This window comes from Pteronotus mesoamericanus, unplaced genomic scaffold, assembly GCF_021234165.1.
Source record: "Pteronotus mesoamericanus isolate MK-2021 breed Mesoamerican mustached bat unplaced genomic scaffold, CSHL_Meso_final contig_42, whole genome shotgun sequence".
Classification (NCBI taxonomy): Eukaryota; Metazoa; Chordata; class Mammalia; order Chiroptera; family Mormoopidae; genus Pteronotus; species Pteronotus mesoamericanus.
The window spans coordinates 5,618,807-5,644,111 of NW_026555157.1; the positions used below are offsets into that span (position 1 = coordinate 5,618,807).

The window sequence follows — 25,305 nt, forward strand, 5'->3', positions numbered from 1 at the left end:
CCATGATCTGACGCCCACTTCCTTTCCAGTCTTCTCTAAACTTGCACTTCCTCCCTTCCTGCCTCGCTTTGCACCCCATACTTCAGACATGATGAGCTACTTGTTGATGTCCATTCATTCACACTTTTTCCTTTTTCAACCAAGTGCCTCTACCTAGAATGACAATCCTGACTCTTTACCTAGCTCACCTTTCAAAGCACTGTTCAAGTGTCATTGCTTCTTTGAAATCTTTTTTAACACACCTCCCTCTTTGGGGTCTGGATGTCTCACTGAAGACCTGTAACACCTTACTTCTCTGAATCTGTATATTATCTCTCTTTGTCTCTGTAAAACTTCTCTTCAATCTCTTTAGAAAGATTGGAAAACTAGAAACTATAGTAAGACATCTCAGCAGCCAAGACTCTGGATGTGAAAAAAGATTACTTATTTATTTACTTTTATGTTGCTGTTACCATTAAGACATGGGTGTGACTGTGTAGAGGCAATGGGCACCTCAGAGTTCCTGTATACAGAAACTATTCTCATGGGGAACTGGATGCATCAGTAGGGTACTGCCCTCTGTTCTACAACTTCATGGTGTGAGGCAGAATTCAACTGTCGAGTGGTGGGTCCCTGATTTCAGCCCTCTATATTTTCTAGGGGGTTAGAAAACATCCATTTCCCTGTATTACATTCTTTTTTGTCTGTTGTACCTGGAATGACTTCTATTTCTTACATTGAAACCTTTGTTTGTCTCTACAAACTGTATCATCTTGGAGGCAGAAACAAGATATTTTATTTTTATTTGTTTATTCTTGGAACCTACCATAGAGCTGGATCTCAGAAATTAAGTGAATGGTTCACTGAAGGAGCCAATAATGGCTCAAAATTATATATCACACTAAACATAAACTTCCTCCTGACACACCCACTCCTCTTTAATGCTCTCCTTTCTTATCTGCTCAAATTCGTCTCTTGTGCTTCAGTCTAATGATTCTAGTCAAATATTCTGTACACATATACACCTTACTCCTTCCCCTCTCTCTTTCTTGTGATGGCTGCTCTGGCCTGCACTGTTTCCTTCCTTTCAACTCACACTACCACCTCTGGCCAGAAAAGACTTATCAGTCATAGTCCATAATAAATAATCTGCTGATGTCCAATGATGGAAAGAAAGAACGCTTCACGTGCTTTCTGGCATTATGGTTTATCTCTTTCTATTGGTTAGGAATAGTTTTGGATATCAGTAAAAGAAACCTCAATTGCAGTTAAACTAATAAAGGTTCATTTTAATTTTTGTTTTATAACAAAAAATCTGGAGGTGAGTGATTGCTGGCTCTGGTTTAGTACTTTAAGAATGCTTGGGACAGCTTCATGTGATTCCCTTGATCTTTCCCTCATGGATGCAAATGAGAGCCCCAAATCCAGGTATTATACCTGCATTCAAGGCAGAGACAAGAAAGGAAAGACAGAGCCAGCCATGTTTGTGCCTTTTATCAGGAGAGCAAAACCTTCCTAGAAACTACTTGGCACACATCCGCTTCTATGTTATTTATGAAGATGAGCCAGATGGCCACCCCTTGCTACAGCAAATTCCAGAAAAGCAACTTTTCCTAGATGTTGAAAGTAGAAAGAAGAAAGTTGGGGAAATGACTAGTGGATTAGCCAAACTAAAGTGACTATCATATTATCTAACTTGTTTAATGCCATCATTATTCTCTGGGCAAGCTCTAGGCCTCATATTTTCCATGGTATCCGGAGGTAATACCAACGTGCTCTGTACTGGAGCGTAAAGAATACCAGTTATATGGACAATGGAGAATCAATGTAATAAAATCCCCACCATTGTCTAATATGGAGTAGATTGGAGGAAATCAAAACACACTAACTAGGTTCAATCTTCCACAAAAGGAATAAAATGAACAGGAAAAGCATGAGTTTCTTTGAGAGGCATTTCACTATTATCAAGTTAGGATCTTTCAACATCATCACCTTAGTAACATTTGCTTTCTGTTTATTATATATAATATGCCCATGTTAATTCTTTAAAAATTTATTTTTATTTTTAAATTACACTATACATTCAACATTACTTTGTATTAGTTTCAGATGTTCAGCACCGTGGTGAGACAATCATACACTTCATCAAGTGCTCTCCCTGATATTTCCAGTACCCACCCACTACCATACATAGTTATTACAATATTGCCAGTGTCAGTTCTTAAGTATAGTTTTTTAGGGAACAGCATACATTTGCATGGTTAGTCAGTACAAACATCCATTTATTATGTGTATAACCTTTATCTTGAGTTTAAACACATTTGTTAAGAGCAATGAAACGCTGGTTCATATAATGTTGAAACAAAAGTGGGGGCATATAGTCTGAAAGATTTGAGCCATTGCTTGTGACAAGTACATGAATGTCACAAAGCTGAAATGTTTAGTCAGAGTTCTGTCTCTTATCCCAAATAGAGTATCCTTAAAAATCAGGATTAACCATTACATGAGCAGATGACTCTCTCATTTTAAATTTCTCCTCCCTGCTGTTCTTCCAGTGTTTTTACCTTGAAATAATGTTAAAATGAATCTTAAAGCACGAATGACAGAGGTGGCTAAGACAAGGCATTCCAAACGTAAACCTCGAAGAGGAACCAGATTCTCTTTATGACAGGAGGGCAGTGAAGCTAAGTGGAAATGGGGAAGGAGAAAAGGCTTTGGATGACTTGTGTGCAATGACTCCCAGGCTTCTTTTTAAGTACCTAAAAGATCCCCACATGTGCGGGTCATCCAGTGCAACCAGTACCGTGTAGGGCTCTGGGGCTGGCCACTTACTGAAGAGCCACTTACTGAAGAGCCACTTACTGGGGCTCTGCTTAGGTGATCAGAAGTGCTGCTTCTGCAATAATCACACCCTTCCCTCTGGTAGAAATTAGATATTACAGCCTTTACAAATTACAGGCTCGTTGCTCTGGTGCCCTCCCAACAGTAAACTTCTTTGAGATAGCAGCTGGAAATTGGGGTAGTAAAGTAAATCCAGAGGAGGCTCGTCAAGCTTTTCTTGCCCATTAAATGAAAATAAAATATCATACTTGTGAAGTTCTATGGAAGAAAAAACTGAAAGGATAGCTCAAGTTGCTTAGTAAATAGAATTTTACTATTAAAACACCACCACATCAGCCACATTTAAAGCAAAAATGCAATGAGGAAAATGACTTGAAATGTTTAGGTTTACTTCAAGTTTTCAAATTAAAGTAGAGAGCATCGTGTTCCTTTGGGCTGTCAAATTCTTTCTCTCCTGATTCTTATAAATGCAGTAGCTGATAAACTCCTTTCTTTAGAAGTAGGATGACTATGCCAAAACCGACATTTTTTCCTTTTCCGAGAGCTTCATTGTTTTATGATGCCTAGAAATCAGAAGCATACCTAGTTCAAGTTCTTTATTCCATAGACACTCATTTTTGATTTTAAAGCTATCATGTAAAATGTCTGTTAAGTACCATTGAAACACTGCCTAGAGGTCAATCAGTTCAACTAATTTCTCATCTCCACCAGAACCTCTCTACACAGCATCTTTGACAAATCTTGTTTCAGCTTGGGTTTTGGTGACTTGGTACTCAGTGTTTTGTAAGCAACTCCATTTGAATGTTGCCCAGCCTTCTACTCACCTAGTTCTATCTTTTAAAATGTAGAGAGCGTTTATTACTTGAGCTGGGCCTGCACATCAATAGTTGAGTGTCAGTCAAATGACATGTGAAAAAAGCTCCCACTGAACACAAGTCTCCACATCACCGCAAAGTTCAAATTTTGTCCTTATTGCCTTTACCTCTTTCTTCTTTTCTTTTCTCAGCTGATGTCTTTCCTTCCTTCTTTTCTTCATTTGGAGAAAACATGATCAAAACAAGAGGCACAAGAACAAAAACACCTTAACCTCTGGTGCTGTGTAACGAACTGTGCAAGTTCAGGAGAATTACCCATTTTCCTTCCCTATACTTCCTGACCTTGCCACACAGATTCTTTTTAATTTTTTAAAAATTTAATAGTTGACATACAATATTATATTAGTTTCAAGTGTATAACATAGTGATTCGACATTTATATAATTTACAAAGTGATCACCCCATAAAGTCTAGTATCCATGTGACCCTATGCATAGTTATTATATTATTGACTATATTGTCTATGGTGGATTTTATATCCCTGTGACTAGTTTTATAACTGCCAATTTGTACTTCTTAACCCCTTCCCCTTTTTTCACCCCTCCCCACCTCTGCCATCTGTCAACCATCAATCTGTTCTTTTTATCTATGAGTTTGTTTCTGCTCCCCAACCTGTAGCTGTCAGTGTTTGTGTGTGTATGTGTAATCATTTCTGGTCAAATTCTCACCCCAACCTTGGGCTCCATTTCCCAGGTGGGGTATGAGAGGATAGCAACATAAATCTCAGTCCCGAAGAGAGGGTTGGCTCGGCTCAGATGGCTCACTTGTTTCGAAGGTGGGTCCAGGACCAGCAACAACTTAGACCGAGCTTCCTACTCTGGCCGCCAGGGGGAGGGCGTGTTCACCCAGCAAGTTTCCTGGGCGAGGGCGTGGGCGAGGGCGAGGGCGAGGGCGTGGGCGAACAGCTACAGGGCTATCCGTTCCTGTCTTTTAGGGCTGCGCAGGTCGCGTTGGAGGACATGGGGGACAAGTATGCTACTCTGCGGCGGGCCCAGCTGCATCTGGATTTCATCCATGCCAACTCGTAAGTGATTCGGGAGAGGCTGGAGAGGGAGGGTTTCACAGTGGAAAGTTTGGTTTAGCTAGTGAAATAAGTGATTTGAAAAAAAAAAAAAGTGAACTTGGTATCATTGACTTATGGAAATATTTATGTAAAATTGTTTATGCTTTTAAAAAAACTATAAAAGTGATAAAGACACATAGTCTGGGCCAGGCTAACCCCTCCCCTCACCCTTCCCCCCATTAACACTAAGAGGTAGTGACATCTAATATTTAACAAAACTATGTAATTGTAGGTCAGCAGAACCCTCATTGCACCAAAGTTGCCTATCTCTATTGATTTCTCTGCCCAATATACTGACATTTTAAAGATTAAAGTTGCCTCCAGAGAGCAATTTGTAGTTATTGATTCCAGCCTCTGTGGCCTCCAGAGTCTTTCCAAAAATGTAACCTTTCTGAAGATAGAATTCTCACATTTTAGTTATTACAGAGGCACTCTTTCTTCTCTGTCAGGCCCAGATGCCTTTTGGCTACTGATTAGGTGTTATTTCAGATACTCAGATTGCTGAGGGAGATGACAAAAGTTTTCTCTTCCATCTGTAATTTCCAACACAGCAAAGCATAGAAGCTAGTGCTGGGTAATTCGTAGTGGTATGTTTTTGTTTTGTTTTTTTGAGAGGGGAGGGGGGAATCTTTTAGTAATTTGGATTTACTAAAAGTACTGATAAAAGGCAGTGATTTTTAACCTTTCGCATCTCATGGCATACCTAAACTGATTACTAAAATTCTGCAGCACACCAAAAAAATATGTAATTTTGCCAATCTGACCAAAAAAATAGGTATAATTTTAATCCATTCATAGTGGATGGCTATGTTGTGTGAGCCGTTGTCATTTTTTAATTTGGCAATTAAGGGAAAGGAGGCCATTGCCCCTGAAGTATATTTTAAAGGGTTTTGTGGCAATACTGGTTGAAAATTGCTGATATAAGGGATGTAAAAGATTTCAAACCATAGGAAAGTGCGAAGAAAACCAGGAAAAGCTGGCCTCAGTGTGTGGGACAGTGCAATTTTTATAGAAAATAGCATAAAACAGGCAATATTCAGCAGATATTTAATTTTTATTTATCATGGAGAATAATTCAAGCTGGAAGGTATGGGACAGATAATTAAGAGTTAACAGAGGTGAAAGAAAAGTGAAGAAATAGCAATTTTGAGGTCAGTTTTAGAAAAATTTTAAGCATAATGTGGGGAGGACTGTGAATTTTACCTGGTGCAGGAAGGTTCTGCAGCCTGAGTTTTGTCCAGTTTCTGCGGGTATTGTTGCCTTCCAGGCTCGCCTCCCCCAAACCACCCCATTGTCAGTTGGTTTGGTAACTAACTAAAGAACAAAAGTGACAGTAATGTGAAGCAACAAGAACAAAATTGGATACAAATTGGCATCTTTTCTTCTCCCCTAGCTAGTAAAAACAGGAATGATTTTTTATTTTTCCCTTGCTTCACTCCCCGCTCCCAACCAATCCATCGAAGACCTGACGAGGTCTCAAATTGTCCCTGCCTCTTCATCTCCACTACCATCAACTGGTCCAGACCACAGACATCTCCCTTAGCCTCTACACTGGGTTCTCTGCTTCCTATTCTTGCCCCACTATGGTCCATTTTCCTGAAGCTGTCAGTGGAAGCTTTTAACAAAAGTAAACCCAGTATGTCATTATTCTTAAAACAGTTTCCACTCCAGCTCTGCAAAGGAGCAACTTCTCCTTGTCCTTCAGGGCTCTGTTTAAATGCGTTCTCTCAAGGGTCTCTGCTGACCCATGCCTCCTCCTTTACCAGCATCTTTTCCCCACCTGCCTTCCTTCATAGCACCTAATCACAATATCATATCATCTTAATGTATTTGTTGACTTGTGTATTTTCCATATCCCCCTCTAGCTTGAGCTCCCAAAGGGTAAAGAACATGCTCCCCCACATTGGCAAATGACAAGCAGACAGTCTTGAGTGAAAGAGTACAGAAACTTGTAAAGCATTTAATTTTGTCAGAATGATTGTAATGACTTCCCTGAAGGATTGTTTGAATTTTTGTATATCGAATCATATGTTTTAAATTTATTGGAAAGGTTTGTGCTTTAAATGCTGCTTTTGTAAAGTGTATTATCTACACTTCACTTTTGGTTTATTTTAGATTTTTACATACTAGCTTTTTTTTTTGAGTGCAGAACATCTTTTAAAAACAGTAGTATTTAGTAGTTTTTAAAAATTACGACCTTGAAAGCAGACTTGAGTCAAGAAAGCCCTCATCAGCATGTGTTTACAGTTTAAAATTCCAAGACATGATTTATATATATTAAAGAAATAAATTTTAAGCCAACATGTTGTCCTGTGACCTGAGGTATTAAAATCTCTGAGACATTGCAGGTGATCCTTCCTCTTGTACACGTGAGCAGATTTTTTTTTTTTTTTTGGTAAAGGGCGTTTATTGTTTTGCCCCCGTTTACTAAATATATGAAAAGAAAATTGCATACTGAATCTTCCCTTAAAGCTGTGATAAAGTTGCTGACTGAAATATCCACATCAGGAAATGAAAAGCCAGTGTGAGACCCTGAAGGCAGCCTGATTTCACCCACAGACGGCTCTTCAGCCTTCGAAGTGTAAATAGTGATGGCTGCGTAGAGTGCTCTGTTACCCAGGACCTGGCACGAGAGGGTGTGGGACACGGTGACTGCAGTAATTCATGAGGTTATCTCAGGAGCAGACTTTTCAAAGGTGGAAAGATTCTACAGAAAAAATAGAGATTATGAAGGCAAATAGGGGGCTCCTGCCAGTGCCTGCAATTGAAGTCTGAGGGCCTTTTTGTGGGCCAGGGTTTTAATAGTTTTGCCTTAAAAATTACAATTTTAATGAAAAAAAAAATTGATAAAACTTGAGGAAGTGCTTACAAAACAGTTTCAAATGTCAGCATTTGCTCTAAGTGCAGCAAAAGGCCCATGAAGTCTTTGTTTCATTAGGTGTAGAAGGGGTGTTTCGGGGTGTTTGGGCAACTGTGTTCCTAGCCTCAGCTTTGTAATGAAATGCACCTGCTTCAGAATCCTGATGGTGCTGAGAAAGATGTTTGTGGGATAACTCCTTAACTGATTATCTGTCTAGACCTGGAGAACATTTGTCTGCAACTTTCTTGAAACTTACACTGATTCCAGAGTTAGTTTAACTTTTCCCTTTCCCTCTGTTTTTTTCATCAGCACCACCCACAGTTTCCTCTTTGGAGCGCTGGCTGAATTGCTGGACAATGCAAGGTAAGGTTTGTCTGTTAACAGAGGTGATTGCTGGAACCCCATGACATAGATCAAGTTTTATTATATTCAAAGAGGAAAAGATAATGTCATTTTTTCCCACGTGCAATATTTTGCGAATTGATTTTCTATAAAAAAATATTTTTATAAGAAAAATAACAGGTGAAAGGAATTACTCATATTTATCCAGTTTGTATTTATGATCTAATTTGAAATTTAGGTACATTGGATGCCTGTTTCTATGTTAATAACCATGTAACAGCAGATAGTCATTTGGATGTTTTTGAGTTACGTATCAGCATATATGGTGTCTTGAGCATTTAGATTTGCGTTTGGGCATTTATTAAAGTCTGCATCAAAGTGAATTGCATAGTTAAAGAAAAAATAGCTAACTGTTACTGATCTCCTGCTATGTATGAAACTCTCTTCCAAGCACCCTAAGGATGGGTATTAGCTCATTCATATTTACAACAACAGTTTGTGGTGGTTGTAATTATCCCAATTCTACAGATGTGGGAGTTGATGCACAGAGAGGTTACATGACTTAATCAGGGTCATGCAGTTGCTATTTGGCAGAGCTAGAATTCAAATTTAGGCTGTTTGACTACAGAACTCCTCTACCCCATTTTACTGTTTCTGACAAAAGCACTAATGTTTAAAGAAATCCCTTTAACAATTCAAGGCCCACGTAAGTGTATTTGTGGGGCTGGTGAGGGAGTCAGTTTTTCAGCTAATTGAATTTGGTACTTGATTTGTTTTATATTTGTATTTTCCTATAACATTAGATTTTACTTACCTCTTCTGCAGAAAGCAATCTACCCAGGAAGTAGTAGGCAGTTGTTAGGTTAGGGATCTCAGTAGAGAGAACTAAATTCCTCGCCACAGCTTGATAAATGGATTTCAGCTGTTTGCATTTGTCCCCCATTTTTGGCCTAAGAAGAGAGATGACTCAGTGTAAATGCAGGGTGTGTTCTGTTAACCAGCCATCCAGAACTTTCTGTGCAGCAGTGCCCTTCACTAAGTAAAAGGTTACTAGCTCATCCTAATATGAAATTCTCTCTGTAGAACTGATGCAATCACAGTTATAACAGAAGGGGGCGGGGGGCGGGAGAGAAAAAAAATAAAGTTGACTGGATAGGAGAATCCTGAACTCAACTTAGAGAGTGAACAGGGATGGGGCCAAGACTCATGAACATTCACTGTTAGTCTCTCTCCCTCTGCAGGAGGTAAGGGTTGCTGCTGTTTGCTTCTGCCCGCAGCTCAGAAGCAAGGCTCCTTTTGTATCCATTAGTGTTTTCTCCCACTGAATGTCCGTTTGTAGCAACTTGGTATCTATAGGTCTGAAAAGAACAATTCTCAACCTTGACATGTGTTACTATGGAAGAACACGTTTGTCTCTTTTGCTGTCTTCTCCTCTGAAGTTGTCTCCTTCCTTCATTCAACAGTGGAGGGCAGGTAAAATTAGAATGTAGAACAGAACAATGGGAACAGTTGATATAGTAGAGGGTGATTGAGTGATTGGCAGAGAAAGATTGACTTCAGACTTAGGGGGTGAAGGAAATGTGATCAATAAAGCAATTCTTGTCCTGATTAAGTGGTTCAGTTGGTTGCAGTGTCAGCCCATACACCAAAAGGTTGTGGGTTTGATCCCCAGTCAGGGCGTGTACAGGAAGCAACGGATAGATGTTTCTCTTTCACATCGATGGCTCTGTCTGTCTCTGTCTCTCTAAAATCATTAAACATAGACTTGGGTGAGGATTGAAAAAATAATAATAAATTCTTAAGCAACATTTGTAAACTGAAAGGCCCTGACCAAGTCTGGCCTGTCTCATGTTTGTTTGATTCATAATGAAAGTTCACATGGTGTTCATAAAGAAAAGGAAGAAAAGAAGGAATTGCTGGTACCCTTGATACTCAGGCTAGGCGCTTTTGGCTCTTTATAGTTTCTTTTTAAAATTTTTACTTTAAAAATATACACATGATGTCTGTGAATTATAGAAAAGTAAGAAAAAACCTCACTCAGCTATCTTATAAAATAGAAATGGGAGTCAGTATCCTTCTCTGCCGAAGGCCAGATAGGAAATACTTTCACCTTTGTGGTCGTGAGTTCTCTGTTGAAAGTACTCAGCTCTGCCATTGTAGTGTGAAGGCAGAGCCATAGACAGCATGTCAGTAAATGGGTGTGACTGTGTTCCAAGTATTTACAGAAATGGTGGGCCAGGTTTGTCCCATGGGCTATACAGTTTCCCAAGCTCTGACTTACAGAAAACCACTGTTAACATTTTCATTTCTTTCATTACAGATATGCACATGTATACTATGTATGTTCTTAAAAATGTGTTTATACAGTACTATATGGCTTAGTAATTTGGTTTTTCTTTTGAACTTTTTAAAAACTAAGATACATCATGAAAATTATTCTCTGACTTTTGGATTATTCTCCAGTTTTTAAAAATATTCATCTCTATTTTGTTGAACTTTTTGTGACTCTACCATTAATTCCATCTATTCTTTTAGTTTTCTGAGTTTCAGGCTTTGTAACATTCCCAAATTATGAGTGATAATAAGTCTTAGTATAAAAATGTAGAGTGAAACATTTTAGTAATTAGGTTGTCCCTGAAGTAATTTAAGTGGATTTCTTTATTGTTTGTTACATGATAATAGGTTTTACTTCACTTAAGCAATTCAGATTAATGTAATAAAAAAAATTTCACATTGAAACAATGATATTTTTATATTGGTTCCAGAGATGCAGGAGCTGCAAGACTTGATGTGTTTTCAGGTGAGCAGATTTGCTTTCTTGTTCTTCTTTTTTTATTCTTATGGGAAAGCCTGAAGTTATTTTGCTTTTATTTTATTTCATAAATCCAACCACGTTCCATAGATCTTCAATGTAGTCTAAGTGCTTTGTGACCACAGGGACCTGTGAGGAGCCAGGTTGAGAAAAATACACCACAAGAGTGACATCGTCCACCTGTTGGAAGACCCATTTACAGAACGAGCGCTTTCAGGGGTTTGTGAGAGCATCAGTGATTTGGAACAGTCTGTTTGTCTGCCACAAGAAAACAGTTTTATTTTAAAAAGCATATTAACCTAACAAATATTTGTAATTAAATATGCATCGTTCTCAACTTGTCACAGTTTTAAAATGCGTAGGTGAATGTGCAGTGTGAATGTTTGAGTGCTGTAAAATTCACACCAAATATGTTTTCTTCATTAACTTCATTTTTAGCCACCAAGTATTTGTTGCACTTACTAGTTCATGTCATTACAACATGATGCAAACGAAGTTAGGTTCTGCGATCCAGTCCTATAGTTAACACTACCTCGGGAAATGTGCACGTTGTTAAAACTGATCCCCATCCCCAGTTCTGTCTAATCTCCTGAAAATATTGGCTGTTGGTCACGAGCGAGAGAATATGGTCCTTGATGTAAATCCATACCTATATTAAAAAGCAGCTCAGTTAAATTCAATTTTCTAAGTGTTGAAGATCCTGTGCATTTGGGCGTTTCTGGTTCACAAGGGAGAGAGATCTGATGAAACATTACAAATGACCGTATTCTTCCCTTTCTACTCTCCAAGTTCTGAAAAGTGAGACATACAAGAGTCGTTCTTTGTTACTGATAAGTGCCAGGTTGGAGTGTGGAGCCCAGTGTGGGAGAGCTAGCAGACCTGCTGGAACCAGGCTCCCCTCGCCAGTGGAGTCAGGCTTCCCTCAGAGCTGGTGTGCTGGGAGGTGGGCGGTGGGCGAGAGGCCCTCATCCCCTCTGCAGGCAGTCATTCCTAAGAAGGAACATGAGACATCTGAGCGGAGCCTCCCCAAATTACCAGTCAGATGCGGAATTCACTACTACAGGGGAAAAGGGAGTCAAGGGACAGAAAGGGCCTCCTTACTAACACTCATTGAATTCCATTCCACACAGAAAGAAACAGCAGAGGCGGATAAGAAGTCGTCTTCCCTTATATATCCAATTTCAGAGAGTAAAATAGCATAAGTGGCTCTTGCCCAGAAGGGACTTGGAGTATGGTGAGAATTTCATAGAGAAGGAATACCTCATGTTGAAGAGCTAGGACTTGAAATATGGACGTGATTTTTTCAAGTAGTACAGGAAGAAACGAATATTACTGTTGAGGAATTACTGTGAGGAAAAAAAATAGACTGAGAGGTTCATTCATTTACTCAGTAACAATTATGAAGGACCTATTATGAATGAACCAAGTAATTATTCTAGGTGCTGGGGATAGAGCTTTGAGCAAGATGTTTGATTAAGTTTGTGTGCTCATACAACGTGCCTTCTAATGAAGAGAGACAGTGAAGAAATGAACACCAGACAATGATACGTGCTGAAAGGAAAAGGAAACCAAAGTGGGATAAGAGAACGGAGAGAGAGGAGCGTGTTTTTCATGGGGTGATAAGGGAAATCAGCTAAATAGATTATTTACCAGCAAAACCCTGAATGATGTAAGAGATTGAGTCATATAGATACTTTGGGAAAAAGGACTCAGGGAACAATGACTAGGTAGCTTGGTAGAGCTAAGTGTTAGATCCAAATGGATGAGCACTTTGAATACCACACTAAGGGTTTATTATTTTTTTTTCTTTCAGTAAACAGTGGACCACTGAATAACTTTGAGCAATGTCATTTGGCAAATTCAAATGTTCTTTTGTCCTTTGTAAAAGATACTCCAGCAACAGCACACAGGACAGTCGATAGAAGGGTGACAGGAGACATATAGCAGGGAGGTGGGGCCGGAAGATTTCATGAGGATTTGAACTAGGGCAGTCGTCCTAGAATGGACGAAGGGAAAAGAGAATTAAGCTGCATTTCATTTAGAGCTCTTTATTTATAAAGGGTTGAGAGGAATTATCTGGAATCCCAAAGTACAACAGATGTAATCAGTATTCATACATTATCTTTTGTGTTTGTGACAGAACACCAAGCAGGGCATGACAGTGTTCAATCTCACTTTCTCTAGCACTTGTTACGGTCATAATAGATAAAAAAGAATCTTTGAGATTTGCATTCAAATTGGCACTTTTTTCTTTAGGTTATATGCATTTTGTGAAAAACTGAACTTGTGGTTTTTGGTTTTAAACCACATGTTTATGTTACAAAGTTTTTTTTTTTTTAATCGAAGCAAACCATAATGTGGCCATAAACCTAGCAAATTAATTTTTCCAAATAAACAAACCAACCAGGGCCAAGGGTTATGCACCAATAGATAGAATTGGTGTGGGGCTGCATAGTTCATCGAGGTATTGGCTAATTTTCCAATTACTTATTGAGGCCCCTGAATTACTCTCCAGTCTTAGGTTTTCTTTAAGTAACTTGAGGGCTGGCTATACAATTCAAACTATATATGTATTCAGCCATGGGTGTTTTATCTGTGTGTGCATTAGTTCTAGTAAACATGGTTATCTGTTCGATGCATTTTTTTAGCACTTACCAAGTGGTGGGCTGAATGCTTGCTTTTAAGGAATTGGCATCCTAGTGTAGCGGTGCATGGAAAATATGGTATGTGTCTGCCTTTTTATGGGTAGAGGGTTCATAGCTTTTATCGTATCTCTGAGGCAGCTCTGTTACAAAGGGTGTAAAAATCACTAGTCTGAAAGAGAGATAGATATCTGAATAGGTATTTAAATATTGTGAAAGATGATGAAGACAGATTATAAAGAACACATTCATTATAGGCACCTGGTGATATGGAAGGATTAGGAAATCTTCCTGGAAGAAATCTTAAATGAACTAAAGACCTAAATAGGCCTTCGACTGGTGAGCCAAGGATAGGAAAGGCAAAGGAGTGCTGTGTGCAGTGGCTCGAATCTGGAGAGACCCTAGAACACTGACAGACTTGTAAAAATGTTTGAGATGTTCAAGGTTTAGTTTAAGGGAGTTATTTGTGTGGAAGTAGGAGATTGCAGTATGGGTGGGGGAGGGGAAGACTAGATACGAGCTTGGAGAGTATATTAGCCAGAGGTCTTAAGAGAAACACAACCAGTAAGAGAGAAAAACCCCCACTTTCTGTCTTTCTTCCCCTTCTCTCTCTCTGTAATATGTATATATATACACATATGTATATATGTATATATAGTACACATGTATATTATAGAATAATAATACATAATAAATAAAACTATTATACATAATATATATTTATATGATTATTATGTATATGTATATATGTGTATATATTTAATGTATATATATTTGACTTACTTTCAGACTGGGGCCAGCCAGTCTGAAATCTGTAGGGTAGTTGGCAGGCTGGATAGCCAGATAGTGCCATCCCGGGTTCTAAATCTTCAGGGAATACCAGCAGCCTGGAAACCTATGTAGAGTTCCTGTGCTATAATCTTGAGGCAGAAAAATTGTTTCTCTTTTGCAAAACCTCAGTCTTTGCTTTTAAGACCTTCAGTTGATTGGATGAGGCCCACCCATGTTATTGAAGGCGATCTGCTCTGCTGCTAAATGTTAAATGTTAATTATATCCACAAATACTTTCATAGCAACATCTAGCCTAGTGTTTGACCAAATAACAGGGCAGCATGGCTTAGCCAGGTTGACACATAAAATTAACCATCCTAGAGAAGTAGGAGGGCCAGGTGATAAAAGGTCAGCAAGATTTGTTGACCGGTTTGGATTTCGTCCTGTGGGCAGTGGGGAGCAGGAGAGTACTGCGATACACAGCGGCTGCGGGCGGCCTGGGGGCTGCCTGAGCGCTCTGATTTTAGCGGGAGCTGAGAGTTAGGAAGATGTTGCTGTAATGCAGAGGAGAGATGAACTAAAACAGTATAGTAGGGATGGAGAAATTGGTCAAATCTGAGAAACATTAGGGAGGTGGCATTGAGAGGACTTGTCTGTAAATGGGGTGAGGAGAGAATGAACTTGCTTATCCAGAGGTTTTGACTTGGGCACTCGCAGCTTAATGTCAGCGTAATACCATTCATTGAACGGGAAGCTTTAGGAAGAGGAGTAAATCAGATGACAGGTGTCGTGGTTTGTTTTGGACATGCGTATTAACAGGTAATGAAAATCTATCTGAAATACATAGTTATAAGAAATTGAAATAAGGCCAAGCTTTAGGGCGGTTGGTAGGGAAATATTAAAATTTGAGACTGTGATCATCTGCACATCTCATTGGGATTTATAGAAAAAGTAAGTACTGTATATGCATCTTGGGAATTTTGAGTCTTTCCTACCTGTACGCTGAAGAAATGCCCTTTGTGGAAACTTCTTTCCTGAGAACTGTGTATCAAGAGCTGCAAATTCAATTCTTGCAACTATGCACAACTGCCTGAGGCTTGAATCAGGTGGCTCCCAATTCTTAGAAACATTAGGATAATTGAGGGTGGGGCTTTGATTCCTCAACTCCATCCAAGACCAATTCATTGAGAATATTTCCAGATGATTCAAATGTGCAGTCAAGGTTAAGAATTACTGCATTTTGCAAAGCACTCAGTGAGAGTTGCACTCGCCTCGAACGGCCTGGAAATGCCAGTTTTAGTAAGGTGGAGGGCTGAACAGAGCATATAGTTAAAAAGGAGTTGGAGGGGAGGAATATTCTGACATAGGCGTGGAGGTAAGCCGGCCCGAGGACCAGGCAGAGAGAAGAAACTGGGAAATTGAATGGTAGGGAAGATCCAAAGGGTTTGAGAACAGGAAGTGAGTTAGAGAAAGTAGGGGTTATACATGGGCATGTGACCATAAAATTATGAAGCCAGGACGTTTAGGCATGCTTATTAGATATTTACTTATGGATTATCCTGAATATTATTGAATTTTTAACATGTCACAAAGAGTGGACGATTGCACACACAGACTGACCTAAATGTGCTAGAAATGAATCTATAGAAACTGAATTAGCAAATCCGTGGCTGCCTGAGGGTAGTAAGAGTGACAGGGAATAGAGGGGCAGACAGGAGATAGTAAAAGGGATGAAGGAAACATCTGGGGGGCTGGGGATGTTCATTACTTTGACTGTGGTGATAGTTTAATAGATATATACATACGTCAAAACTTACCAGTTTTAAACTTTAAACATGTACAGTTTTTTTTTTGTATGTAAGCTATTTCTCAATAAAGCTGTTATAAAAAAATGATGTGTTGGAACTCATAGCCAGATGTCAAAATTACTTTCAGGACTAATTACAAACTGCATTAAAATTAGTCTTACTACTGTTAATTACATCCCTACATTTAAAAAATTTCATTTGTTTTTTTTCCATTACCACTTACCCTGGTTATCCCCACAGTCAGCACACTGTTGTCCATGTCCACGGGTCCTTTGTCCTTTTTGCTTGATCTCTCTGCCCCAGACCTTTCCCCCCACCCCATAGCTGTCAGCCTCTGTGAGCCTGCCTCTGTTTTGCTTGGGGGTTTAGATTGTTCATTAGTTTCCACATATGAGTGAAATCATATGGTATTTGTCTCCTTCTGACTGGCTTATTTCACTTAGTATAATACTCTCCAGGTCCATTCATGCCATCACAAAAGGGTAAAATGTTCTTTTTTTTAATGGCTGAGCAGTATTCATATCTTGGCAATTGTAAATAGCACTGCAAGAACAGTAAAGGTGCTTATGTTCTTTCAAATTAGTGTTTTGGGTTCTTTCAGATAAAGTTCCAGAAGAGGGATCATTGGGTCAAAAGGCAGATACTTTTTTAAATTTTTGAGTTAACTCCATACTGCTTTCCACAGTCACCTATTGCATTCCTACCAACAGTACAAAAAGGTTCCTTTTTCTCCACATCCTCATCAGCACTTGTTTGTAGATTAATCGATGATAACGACTCTCACCAATGTGAGGTGATATCTCATTGTGGTTTTAATTTGCTTTTCTCTGGTGATTAGTGATGTAGAGCGTCTTTTCACATGTGTATTGGCCAGCTGTATGTCCTCTTTGGAGAAGTGTCTATTCAGGTCCTTTGCCCATTTTTTAATTGGGTTGTTTGTTGTTTTGGTATTGTATAAGTTTATTATAAATTTTGTATATTAACTTGTTATCAGAGGTATTGGAGAACATGCTCTTCAGTTCAGTGGGTTATCTTTTATTTTTTCGTTTGCTGTGCAAAACCTTTTAGTTTGATGTAGTCATATTTGTTTATTTTTATGTTTCCCTTGCCTGAGAAGATGTATTGATAAACCATTACTACAAAAATGTGTGCGAATTTACTGCCTATGTCTTCTTGTAGGATTTTTATGGTTTGTGGTCTAATACTCGTCTTTAATACATTTTGAATTTATTCTTGTTCATGGCATAAGAAGTTGGTCTAGTTTCATTTTTCTGCATGCATCTGTCCACTTTTCCTAGTGTCATTTATTGAATAAACTGTCTTTAGACCTTTGAATGTGCTTGCTTTCTCTGTCAAAAATTAATGGATACAAAGTCATTGGCTTATTATTGGGCTCTCTCTTCTGTTCCCTTGAGCTATATGTTTTTATGCTTGTACTAAGCTCTTTTGATTACTTTGGCTTAATTATAGTTTAGTATTTGATAGTGTGATTCCACCAACTATGTTCTTTCTCAAGATTGCTGTTACTATTTAGGGTCTTTTGTGGTTCCATATAAATTTTTGAAGTATTTGTTATAGTTCTGTAAAATACATCATTGGAGTCTTGATAGGAATTGCGTTGAATTGTTAGATTGCTTTGGGTAGTGTGGACATTTTTCTGATGCTAATTCTTCCTATCTATGAACATAGATGTGCTTCTACTTACTTGTATCTTCTTTAGTTTCTTTCTTCAGTGTCTTTTTTTGTGTGTCTGATTTTTATTCTGAAATTTAAAGCTCTTCTGAATTAAAGTACAGTTGACATACAATATTATTAGTTTCAGGTGTAGAACATAGTGAGATTTCACACTTATATACCTTACAAAGTGATCACCACAAAGAGTCCCTTATCCATCTGTCACCATACTAAGTTATTGTGATATTATTGATATTATTAATATTGCCTATGTTGTACTTTATATTTCCATGACTTATTTATGAGTTTGTACCTTTTAATCCTCTTAACTTTTCTGCCCATACCCCTACTGCCCAACCCTCTGTCAATTATCAGCTTTTCTGTATCTGTGGGTCAGATTGTTTTGTTTGTTCATTTCTTTAGTTTTTTTAGATTCCACACTTAAGTGAAATGATACAGTATTCATCTTTAACTTAATTTCACTTGGCATAATATCCTCTAGGTCTATCCATGTTGTCGCAAATGGCAGGATCCATTTCTTTTTCATGGACGTGTCATATTCCAGTGTGTTAAAAATGTAGTATTAAAACAATTAAAATGGCAGTAAGCACATACCTATCAATAATTACTTCAAATGGAAGTTGACTAAGTGCTCTGTTGGAAAAACATAAATGACTGAATGAATAAGAAAAGAAAGAAAAAAACAGGACCCCTACATATGCTGCCTACATGAGACTCCAGACTGAAAGACACATGGAGACTGAAAATAAAGTGATGGAAAAGATATTTCATGGAAATGGAAATAAAAAAAAAAGAGAGAGAGGAGCTGGGATAGCAATACTTGTATCAGGCAAAAAGACTTTAAAACAAAGGCTATGTATGTCTATGGCCATACCACCCTGAACGTACCTGGTCTCGTCTAAAACAAAGGCTATATAACAAGAGACAAAGAAGGACTCAGAAATTCCACTTTCTGTCTGCTTATCTGAATAAAAGCCCCCAGAAGTGGAACAATTCAAAAAGGTAATATGCACCTCGATGTTTACTGCAGCACTATTTATAACAGCCAAGTTATTGAAGTGACCTAGGTGTCTTTCTTCAGTCTCTTATAATTTTTCAAGTACAGGTCTTTTACATTCTTGGTTAGATTTATTCCTGGGTGTTTTATTCTTTTTGAAGCAGTTGTGAATGGGATTGGTTTTCTTAGTTTCCCTATTGGATAGTTCATTATTGGGATATACAAGCGCAACTGATTTTTGGATATTAATTTAGTATTCTTCTATTTTACTGAATTCATTTATTTCTCCTGGTAGTTTATTGGTGGAATCTTTAGGGTTATACATACACAGTGTCATGTCATCTGCAATAATGACAGTCTTTCTTCTTTCTTTCCACTTTGGATGCCTTTTACTTCTTGTCTTATTGCTGTGGCTAGGACTTCCAGTACTATGCTGAATAAGAGAGGTGAAAGCAGATATCCCTGTCTTGTTCCTGATTTTAAGGGGAGTGCTTGTAGTTTTTGCTTGTTGAGTATGATACTGGCAGGGCTTTGTCATATATGGCCTTTATTATGTTTAGGTATGTTCCTTCTATTCCCACATTGCTGAGTTTTCATCATAAATGGGTGCTGGATTTTAACAAATGCTTTTTCTGCATCCTTTGATATGATCATGTGGTTTTTATCCTTCTTTTTGTGTATGTGGTGAAGCACATTTATTGATTTGTGACTGTTGTACCAACCCTGTATTCCCAGAATAGATACCACTTGATTGTGGTGTATGATCTTTTTGATGCATTGCTGATTCAGTTTGCTGATGTTTTGTTGAGGAGTTTAGCATCTGTGTTCATCAGAGATAATGGCCTGTAATTTTCTTTTTGTAGTGTCTTTACTGTTTGGGAATGAGGATAATGTTGGCCTCATAAAATGAGCTTGGGAGTCTTGCCTCCTCTTGAATTTTTTGAAATAGTTTGAGGAGGAGAGGTATTAGTTCTTGGTGTGTGGTAAAATTCACATGTGAAGCCTAGGTCTAGGTCTAGGATGTTTGTTGGCAGTTTCTTGATTACTGACTGCTTCAGTATCACTAGGTGTGATCTGTCTATTCAGATTCTCTGATTCTTCCTGATATATTTTTGGAAGATTGTATGTTTCTGGGAATTTATTCATTTTATCCTGATTGTTCAGTTTGTTGGCATATAATTGTTCATAATATTTTCTTACAATCCTTCGTATTTCTTCATGTCAGTTATTTCTCCTCTTTCATTTCTGGTTCTATTTATTTGGGTCCTTTCTCTTTTTTTCATGATGAGTCTGGTTAAAGGTTTGTTAGTCTTATTTATCCTTTCAAAGAAGCAACTTTTGAATTCATTGATCTTTTGTATCTTTTTTTAGACTCCATTTCTTTCTACTCTAATCTTTATTATTTTCTTCCTTCTACTCACTTAGGACTTTGCTTGTTCTTTTTCAGGTTGCTTTAAGTGTGAAGTTAGATCATTTATTTGAGCTTTTTCTTTTTTATTTAATTTTTTATTGTTCAAATACATTTGTCTCCATTTTCCCACCACCGCTTTCTCCTGCCGCACCCACCCCCACGTCCCACCCTCGATCTTTCTCCACTTTGTCTTTGTTCATGGGTCATTTATACAGGTTCCTTGACTTCATCTTTATCCTTTTTCACGTTACCCCCCTTCCCCCTTCCCTATCGTTATTGTCAGTTTAGTTTTTCTTTAAATGTTGCTAGTTATATTTTTCTTTCTTGTTTGTTGATTAGGTCCCACTTACAGGTGACACCATATAGTATTTGTCTTCCATCCTCCGGCTTATTTCGCTTAGCATAATGCTCTCTAGTTCCATCCATGCTGTTGTGAAGGATAGTAGATCTTCCTTTCTTTCTGCTGTGTAGTATTCCATTGTGTAAATGTACCATGTTTTTTGGATCCACTCATTTACTGATGGGCGCTTAGGTTGCTTCCAGCACTTGGCTATCGTAAATTGTGCTGCTATGAACATTGGGGTGCATAGGTTCTTTTGAATTGGCGTTTTGGGATTCTTAGGGTATAATCCCAGCAGTAGAATTGCTGGGTCAAAAGGAAGTTCCATTTTTAGCTTCTTGAGGACATTGCAAACTGTTTTCCATAGTGGCTGTACTGAGCTTTTTCTTATTTTTTGAGGTTGGCTTGTAATGCTATGAATTTCCCTCTCAGGATTCCTTTCCAATGTCCCACACATCTTGGATTGTTGTGTCCTCATTTTCATTTGTTTCAAGGTATCTTTTGATTTCTTCCTTGATCTTATTGTTGACTCATTCATTGTTTAGTAACATTTTTCAGTGCTGTTCTTGTGATGCATTTCTAGTTTCATAACATTGTGGTAAGGGAAGATGCCTGATACGATTTCAATTTTTTAAATTTATTGAGACTTGTTTTTTTTGTCCTAATGTATGGTTTATCGTAGAATATGTTACATGTACACCTGAAAAGTATGTATATTCTGTTGCTTTGGGGTGAAATGCACTGAAGGCAACAATTAAATCCATTAGATCTAGCGTGTCGTTTAAGGCTGCTGTGTCCCTGTTGATTTTCTGTCTGAAAGATCTATCCATTGAAGTCAATGGGGTGTTAAAATCCCTGACTATGACTGTATTTCTGTTGATCTCTCCCTTTATGTACAAGATTTGTTTCACATATTTAGGTGCTCCTATGTTGGGTGCATAAATGGTTACCATGGTTATATCCTTTTGTTGGATCGCTCCCTGTATGATCCTGTAGTCGACCTCTTTGTCTTTTACTGTAACCTTGGTTGTAAAGTCTATTTTGTCAGATATAAGTATTGCTATGCCAACTTTTTTTCTTTCCATTTGCATGAAATATCTTTTTCTATCCCTTTACTCTTTGTCTGTTTGTTTCTTTCAATCTGAGGTGGGTTTCTCTTGGAGGCAGCGTATGTATGGGTCTTGTTTTCTTATCCATTCAGCTACTCTCTCTTTTTTGGTCAGAGCATTTAAGCCATTTACATTTAAGGTGATTATTGATAAAAATGTATGTAGTGCCATTTTATTGTTATACTACTTCTTTTTTTTTTTCTCTTTTTCTATTAGAGAAATTTTCAGTCATTATTTCTTGATGGTTCTTGATCCCTGGCTTGCTCTCTTCTCCTCCTGGTATTCCCATGACATGGATGTTATGCTTCATGTCGTCCAAAATGTTTCTTAAGTTCTCATTTTTTTAAATTCTCTTTTTCTTTTCACTGCTCTGCTTGGGTGTCTTTTTTTAACCTTTTCTCCCAACTCCCTGATTAGATCCTCTGCTTCATCTAACCTACAGGTTTTTCCTTCATGTGTACTTTTTCTTTTTTTTTCTTTCTTTTATTTTCTTATTTTTAAATACATTTGTCTCTGCTTACCCCCCACCACTTTCCCTTGCCCCCCATGTGTACTTTTTAAATTTCAGATACTGCCACCTTTTTATCTGACTGGTACTTTTTTATGGTTTCTATGTCTTTTTCATGTTGTTAAGCATCCTTTTAATCATTACTCTAAACTTTTTATCTGATAAATTGTTTGTATCTATTTCATTTAGTTTTTCTTTTATAGAATTTTCTTGTTCTTTCAATTGGGGCTGTTTCTTTGTCTTCCCATTTGGGCTGTTTATTTGTATGTTTCTATGTATTAGGTAGATCTGCCTGGACTCTGTCAGCTCTCTCTACAGAGCCACCAGCCTCAGCAACTTATGTCAGATACTGCCTGTGACTGGCTCTGGGCAACCTGTTGCAGCTATCAGCAATCCATAGCCTGTGGCTTCTATTGCTGGGTCTGGGTAGGTGCACAGAGAACTAAGCTGTGCACAGTGGCCTGCTTTTACCAGCACTGGGCCTGGAAAAAGGTCTGCTAAAGTCTCAGAGCTCCCAGAGATTCGCCTTTGCTGTTGGACTTAACACTGTAATTGCCTCCAGCTGCACTCAGCAGCTTGACTTAAGCTCTGTAGGGTAGGGCGAGAGGGATTCCTGCAAGCAGGACTGTTGCTTCCCCTCAGGTTGATGCTGCATGGAGGGAAGCACTATGCCCAAGAAAGATGGCTTCTGCAGTGTGGGGAATAACTCAGTACACACAGGGACTCTGGTGGCTGATCCTTCAGCTCTCTCTACAGAGCCACCAGCTTCAGTCTTTACTCATGCATCTCTAGTCCACTTTGCCCTCTCTCCTCCAGAGTCCAGAGTAAGTAGCTACAAATGATAGTCTCTGTGTTAGCCCTTTCAAGAGTCTCTCTGCATCTTTAGCCATTACTCCCTGGCAGAAAGAAACTCTGTGGTTTTTTGCAGCTGGTTGTTATGTGGGTTCCTTTCTTGGTTCTGGTGCCCTAGGCTGGGGTGCCCAACTTGGGGTTTAGATCCCACACTTCTCAGTGTGAACCCCCCAGAAGCTGAAATATCCCTCTGGACCTTCAGCTGCTGAGTGTGGGAGCCCAGCTGGCCTTCTCTCAACTCCTCACTTTCTACCAGTCTTGTTGTGGTGAAGTGGTTTCTTCTGTCTCTCCTTGGTTATAAGGCTTCTCTCTAGCTAGTGTTCAGTTTGTAATTCAGGATGATTTTTCTTTAATTTAGTTGTAATTCCAATTTGGTCCTGGGAGGAGTGTAGCTTCTACATACTCTGCCACCATCTTGGTCTCCTTTAAATGTTTTTAAACAAGCAATTATATTATGTAACTCAGTGCTATCTCTTAATCATCAAAAATGATTCCCAACGACTTGGCTATTTTAAAAAATCACATGCATCTTCAAGAGGCAAATATTTGCTGCCACTTAGAAGATCAAGAAATTGAACTTGAATGTGGAATAATCCTTAGAGAGATGTAGGGAGTTGAAACCAATTTACCAGAGGTTGTTTGATTATCTTCATGCCATAGCTTATCAAAATACTATAGTTGAATGGACAATTTTGGGACCATCTTAAAATATCAAATTTAAAAATCATAAGGATTTAGTGGATTATATAACCACACATTATAAGGAGCCAAGGACAGTACTTGCTGCTGCTGGAGAAATTTCCCATGATGAACTGCTTGAGATAGCAAAATTTCATTTTCGTGATTCTTGGCCCACATTCAAAGGAGAAACACCAGCTCTGGTTCACTGCAGATTCATAGCAAGTGAGATTTGAGGGAGAGGCAACAAGATTGCTTTGGCGTACCTTGTAATAGCTGTTGGTTGGGCACATCCAGATACAATATGTCTCATGGTTGCAAACACACTGATTGGCAACTATGATTGTGCTTCAGGAGGAGGAATGAATTTGTCTAGCAAGCTGGCCCAGCTCACCGGTCATGGCAACCTCTTCCATAACTTCTAGTCTTTTAACACTTCTTGCACAGATACAGGATTATGGGGAATCTATATGGTTTGTAAACCAGCCACCATTGTAGACATGCTACATGTTGTTCAAAAAGAATGGATGTGACCCTGTACAAATGTCACTGAAAGTGAAGTTGCAGGAGCCAGAAACCTGAAAACAAACATGTTGCAACTCAATGGTTGTGCTCCAATTTGTGTAAACAAGTATTATTCTGAGATAGAAGAAATCTCATGCCTCTGCCTGAAGCAAGAGTTGATGCTGTGAATGCTGAGAAAATTTGAGAAGTATGTACCAAATATATTTATGATAGGAGTCTAGCAACTGCTGCTGGTGGTCCCAGGGAGCAACTTCCAGATTTTTTAAAAAGATTTTATTTATTTACTTTTAGACAGAGGGGAAGAGAGGAAGAAAGAGGGAGAAAAACATCAATGTGTGGTTGCCTCTTGCGGGCCCCTTACTGGGGACCTGGCCCACAACCCATGTACCCTGACTGGGAATTGAACTGGTAACCCTTTGGTTTGCAGGCCAGTGCTCATTCCACTGAGCCACGCCAGCAAGGCCACAACTTCCAGATTTTAAGTTGATTTGTAGTAACATGTGCTGGCTTCGTGATTAAAATGCCCCTAATCAAAATATTTTGAACATATATTTTTATAAAACTAACAGACTGGCAAGTTTTAAGGTATCAATCTCTAAAGCAAAAATAAAAATAAAAATGAACATACACACTTGTAAATTTAAATGAAATACTGTGTCAAACTTTCAAAGGATAAGATTACCACAGTGAATGGTAGATCTCTGAGGGATTATGTTGGAACACCATATTTTCAAATTATCACCATAAATTTAATTTTAAGAAAGAAAATTTGTAAAGTATTTTAGTTTAACTATAAAAATAGACACACAACAAAGACTGTCTAACTCATTTAGTGGCTCTGCTTACAAACAGTACTTGCTCTTGAGTGTCTCTGTTTTTACCATCTCGATGAGTTCCTAGGAAGGGAGAAAGTTGTTATTTAGAATTGGTAGACATTTCTAGTGTTTGGTTTAAATATGTAAAGCATTCAAATTAGATAAATCTGTAATTAAAGACACTACTGAAAAGGTTGGTTTTACTAACTGCCAGAGGTCTGAAAGTTCCTAAGGTTGGTCATTTATTTGTAATTGTGGTCCCATGCCTACTGTGGTATTGAAATAAGTAAAAATTTATAAACTCAAAAAATCTACAGCAAAAACAACAGAAGAAGCATGCTCAAATGGCTCTCATGGGAATAACACTTGGAAGAGAGCTTGA

At 38.4% G+C, this 25,305-nt stretch overlaps 1 protein-coding gene and 1 pseudogene across 1 annotated transcript in view; both read left to right on the forward strand.

Annotated features, from left to right (window-relative positions):
- The first annotated feature begins 4,654 nt into the window (after positions 1-4,654).
- The window catches only part of MORC1 (MORC family CW-type zinc finger 1), a 165,759-nt gene continuing 145,108 nt past the window's right edge, over positions 4,655-25,305 (forward strand). The window contains exons 1-3 of the mRNA XM_054577233.1: positions 4,655-4,719; positions 7,928-7,981; positions 10,726-10,760. Coding sequence (XP_054433208.1) covers positions 4,655-4,719; positions 7,928-7,981; positions 10,726-10,760 — 154 coding nt within the window. The remainder of the gene's footprint in view (positions 4,720-7,927; positions 7,982-10,725; positions 10,761-25,305) is intronic.
- On the forward strand, positions 23,393-24,627 carry LOC129073610 (mitochondrial-processing peptidase subunit beta-like; annotated as a pseudogene).